At 43.8% G+C, this 5,462-nt stretch overlaps 1 protein-coding gene across 1 annotated transcript in view; it reads left to right on the forward strand.

Annotated features, from left to right (window-relative positions):
• Positions 1 to 347: 347 nt before the first annotated feature.
• The window catches only part of LOC102827569, a 52,194-nt gene continuing 47,079 nt past the window's right edge, over positions 348 to 5,462 (forward strand). Inside the window, exon 1 of the mRNA XM_006833940.1 lies at positions 348 to 465. Within this exon, the coding sequence (XP_006834003.1) occupies positions 348 to 465 (118 nt within the window). The remainder of the gene's footprint in view (positions 466 to 5,462) is intronic.

A 5,462-nucleotide genomic window follows, 5' to 3' on the forward strand; every position in this document is an offset into this window, starting at 1 on the left:
CCTACTTTTTCTGTTCCAGTTAATTTGGCTTTGGGGCAATACTTTTCTGGGCTTAAACTCCAGGTTGTGCTGGCTTCTGGAAATTCCATTAGCCTTTCTGAATCTCAGTTTCCCGACTTAGGAACAAGCAAGTATCTCATGCGTAGCTGGTGTGAGAAACAAACGAGAAATGATTGGGAAGCGCCTTCCTTGGAGTGCCTGGCACCTGCGTCTTCAGAAAAGCCAGCGTAGCGAGGGGCGGAGAAATTCCGCAGTCGCTATGGCAACCAGGAAGCTTCGCATTCCAAGGCAGCTGGCGGCAAAGCTGAAGAGGCTGGTCGGCCGCAGGCCGCGGAGACCCCTACGGCATGAGAGGGGCAGAGGCTGTGGTGGTGAAATCGACTGGGGCACTGGAGACCGGCCAGGACGGGGAGCAGCCTCGGCAACCAGCAGGGCGCGGGGAGCCTGGAAGTGGCCACAAACAGTGTGAGTTCAACACCCTACGCGGATTCTGCGAGAGTGGGTGCCATGGTGACAGGAGGAAAGGGGGAACTGAGGAAGTCGAAGTGGATCAGGCTGAAGTCCTATTATGGGTTTTTTTGTGGGGGGCGGGGTGAGGTGCTTGGAGTGGGTTTGCTATTTTGGTAAAGACAGACGTGAAGGCTCTATGGCAAAAAGCATTCCCTCCCATTTTCCCAAGCCTTCCTTTCTTCACTACAGACCACTGTCTTAATTGGTAGTGCCATTGGCCTGGAAGGAATTTTTGTTTTAATTTAAATATATACACACACTTGTGAGTATTGGCAAAATGATCTTCATGCTTCAAGGCGGATGGAATAGAGATGTTGTGGTGGTAGTGGTTGTGTACCTTTGAGCTGGTTCTGACTCAGAGATCCTAGGATGTCCGAGGCTGTAAATCTGTACTGGAGCAAAAAACCTCATCACAGCTGGCGGATTCGAACAGCTGACCATGAAGTTTAGCAGCCCAATTGGTATTCCATTACGCCACCAGGGCCCCTTGCTGTAGATATATAGATATAGACATTCCAATCATTTTGCCAGTTCCTTCATTTCACAGGAAAGAAAACTGAGAAAGTTACTTGTCTAGGATCACTCTGTAGATGTTGAAGAAATACATAAAATATTTAAACTCTCATCTCAGTTCATAACTTCTGATCTTTGAAGAAAGTCACATTTATGGGCAGTTTCTTCTATGCTTTTTCTCTCTGTCTCATTCTGTCTTCCTGCTTTCTCTCTCTCTCTCTGCCACAAACACACACTCAGCAGTTCTCCCACAGTCACCATGGACATGGTTGTAACTTGAGTCTGCACCAGGTCATAGCATTCAGCAATATTGATTCATGACTACAAACATTTTACAGCCCCTTGTACCCTCAATTCTCCAATAGCTGCTCAGGAATGATGCCGGAGAAAATAATAGGCCAAAGAGGGACACCACCAGTTTCCAGCCTTTGTCAGCATCTCCTTGATTGCCTCCCTAGAGGACAGCCTCTGGATCTCTCAGCTCCCCAGACACTCTGAGGGCCCCAGGAGCAATGGCTGGTCCCAGCACTTCATCAAGGAACTGCAGAACTACCATTACTGATGAAAGGGACCTCTAGCTCAGCATCATCCCTGATATAACTGGTTGTGATACCTCATTTCTTAAATTATTATTATCAACATCACACAAATACTTAGGGTAACTAAATTCAATATATTTAAATAATTGAGATTCTTTACTCAGACTTAAAATTCTCTCTAGGAATTTTTACCTTAAAGATATTTAAAGGTTCTTTATTTCTGGGTTGTATTGTAGGATAAACACTGGCTCACACCCACCAGCCACTCCTGGGGAACCCTATCCAAGGTCTTTATAAGTCAAAGTGACTGAACATCACTTAATAACAGCAAAGGAATAAAAGGAAGGAGTCCTGGTTAAGCACTGCTAACTGGTCTGCTAACTAAAAGGTTGGTGGTTGTAGCCCACCAACCACTTCTCAGGAGAAAGATGTGACCTTTTGCTTCCTAAAAATTACAGCCTTGGAATTCCTATGGGACAGTTCTACTCTGTCTTTTAGGGTGTCACTATGAGTCAGAATCAATTCAATGGCAACAAGTTTGGTTTGGGTTTAATTTAAGCCTTTATGTAAAGTCAAGTCTTTCATAGACTGTGTTATGCTTAAAATGATCTGTAGCACTCTCCACATGATGGCTGGCCTCTCCCACCATTTCCCAGTTTATTAAATACTGAACCCAGTATTTTAGGTGCTATCTGATTAGTATTGAACAGTGGAAGTATAACCTCTGACTATCATTGCTATCCATGTCCAATGGATCTTGGCTGAAAGCAGAGAATATCAGAAAGATGTTTACCTGTGCTTTATTGACTACACAAAGGCTGTCAATTGTGTGGATCATGACAAGCTATGGACAACATTGCAAAGTATCAGTATTCCAAAACACTTAATTATACTCATGAGGAATCTGTACCTGGACCAAGAAGCAGTTGTTCGAACAGAACATGGGAACACTGAATGGTTTAAAATTAAGAAAGGTATGCGACAAGGTTGTATTCTTTCACCATATTTATTCAACCTGTATGCTGAGCAAATAATCCGAGAAGCTTGGTTATATGAAGAAAAACATGGCATCAGGATTGGAGGAAGACTCATTAACAACTTGCGATATGCAGATGATACAACCTTGCTTGCTGAAAGTGAACAAGACTTAAAATGTTTACTGATGAAGATCAAAGAGCACAGTCTTCGGTATGGATTGCATGTCGATGTCAACGAAACAAAAGTCCTCACCACTGGACCAATAAACAACATTCTTATCAATGGAGAAAAGATTGAATTTGTCAAGGACTTCATTCTTCTTGGATCAACTATCAACACTCACGGAAGCAGCAGTCAGGAGATCACACGAAGTATTGCATTAGGCAAATCTGCTGCACAAGACCTTTTTAAAGTGTTGAAGAGCAAAGATGTCAGCTTGAGGACTAAGGTGCGCCTGACTCAAGCCATGGTATTTTCAATAACCTAATATGCATGCGAAAGCTGGATAGTGAATAAGGAAAACCGTAGAAGAATTGATGCCTTTGAGTTATGGTGTTGGAGAAGAATACTGAAAGTGCTATGGGCTGCCAAAACAATCAATAGATCTGTTTTGAAAGAAGTACAACCAGAGTGCTCCTTAGAGGCCAAGATGGCCAAACTTCGTCTCTCATACTTTGGATATATTGTCAGGAGGGAACAGTCGCTGGAGAAGGATATCGTGTTTGGTAAGATGGAGGGTCAGAGAAAAAAGGAAGACCCCCAACAAGATGGATTGGCCAGGTGGCAGCATCGATGGACTCAAGTGTGGCAACAGTAGTGAGGTTGGCCCAGGATCAGACATTGTTCCATTCTGCTGTGCATAAGGTCACTATGAGTCGGTGCCGACTCGATGTCACCTAACAACAACAACATCATGTTTATACGAGGGTGAGTTTAAAATTATCCCCACTAAGAACAAGCAAGTTATTTGCCAGGGAACCATCAAGGCAAGTGGTTGGGTTCCCTCAGGGCAAACCCCTTCCAAGACTGAGACTCAAGGGGAATACACAAGCAGGCATGTGGTCTTGCTGGTGACCACGTTGGTCTGCCAATAAGGGGAAGTGGGGAAAAACAGCAATGAAGTTGTAAGCTAAGTCCGACCATGTTCAACAGACTCCTGTCAACCTGGGTTGAGACATGGTTGGCCAGTAGTATGGCGAGACCTGAGGACTCCTGGGCCCAGGGGCAGGGACATGGCCACAGAGAACTAGAGTGGAGAGTGAAGCATCCAGTTGATGCAAAGTGAGGGGAGATGCACAAGAACACCTATACTTGCAGATAGTACCCATTTGACCTCACTTCAATGGCTGGATGATGAGAACTCAACCAGAGGAAGAAAGAAGAGGATAAAAAGAGTAATCCACTGCAATTTGATGAACTTGACCTATATTTATGCATGTAGTAGCTCAAAAGAGGGAACAAATCTTTAGAGCGAGGATCACTCCCACCCTTCAGTACACAGGATTGACAGGACAGAGTGGGTAACTTAGACATTGGCTACCCAAAATGGAGCAGGAGGAGAGGCTGCAAAGGCACGAAGTGACTGGCTTACAAGCTTTTAAGAGGGAGCCTAGTTTCAGAGGGTGAGGAGGAAGGTAGAATAACCACTGAGTGGTTTCCAACCTGTCTGGATAGGGCTGGTGAAAGGAGATGGGATAAGGCTCTTCTGGTTCAATAGTGAATAATTACTATCAGGACTGGTTGTGAGTGTTGCAAATATAAAGGTAGATGTTTTGCAAAAAAAGGAGGGGAGTGGTTTATCTTGCAATCCAGAAGTGGAGAACCCTGGGACCATCAAGGGAGAAGAGCAAAGTACAGGGACCTGTCCAGGGATGTAGTGATGCTAGAGATGGAGGCAGAGATGAAGACATGGAGAGGTGGAGCAGCTGGGGACTCTGAACTCAGGGAGGGAGAGGGGTTATGTACTGATGGGTGGGGGGCAGGCTTGTGGGGTGTTTGAATGGTTATATGTTCCTGAGTGCTTCAGTGTACATCTAAAAACAACAAAAACAAAAACAAAACAAAACACACCAGATAGTATGGAAGTAAATGCTGTTGAATGATGATGCATGGAGGAGATTATAATCATTGCAATGAAAGAAAATACAACAGGATAAATGTAAAGATGATGTTCTCCCATGTAAACTATCATTAAATTCACAATAAAAACTTAAAAAAAAACACAAAAACAATTATCCACACTGTGGCTGTAGACTTTATTTTAATCAACTTTTAAAAGACAAATACATCACTTTCTGACATAATCTCCTTGCTTTCCAATACACTATGTCTATCTGTCAACAAGCTTTCATATTCCCTTATTAACAAATGTTTTAGGTTGAGCTATAAGCCACAAATGCACTATGGTCTTCACTTCTTCATCAGACATGCATCTTTATCCTGGAAGCGCTGATTTCAGGGTACCAAACCAGTGAAAGTCTGATGGAGCAAGATCAGGACTACAGGGAGGATGCTTTAACACCTCAAAACAAAGTTTTTGCAGAGTGTCAACAGTGTGGGCAGAGGTTTGCAGACATGCATTGTTATACAAGATTACAACTCCCTTGGATAGCAGTCCTGTGCATTTAATCCGAAGTTTAGGCTTCAGCGCTTCAGTGAGCATCTCACTGTAAAGAGCATTGTTGATTGTCGAACCTTTTTTCTGATAGTGTTCCAATATTCGCCCTTGAGAGTTCCAAAAAACTGTAAGCAGCAATTTTCCAGCTGATGGTTGTCTTTTGAACTTTTTCTTGGTAAGCAATTGCCGGGGTCTGACCTCGACATAGTTGTCACGAGTGTTTGGTTCACGAGGAGGGGAGATCCAGTGGCGATAGGGATAGCGAAAGAATACACAGACAAACAGAAGAAGGGAGACAATGAGGC

The sequence above is a fragment of the Chrysochloris asiatica genome, unplaced genomic scaffold, assembly GCF_000296735.1.
Source record: "Chrysochloris asiatica unplaced genomic scaffold, ChrAsi1.0 scaffold00008, whole genome shotgun sequence".
NCBI classification, from domain to species: domain Eukaryota; kingdom Metazoa; phylum Chordata; class Mammalia; order Afrosoricida; family Chrysochloridae; genus Chrysochloris; species Chrysochloris asiatica.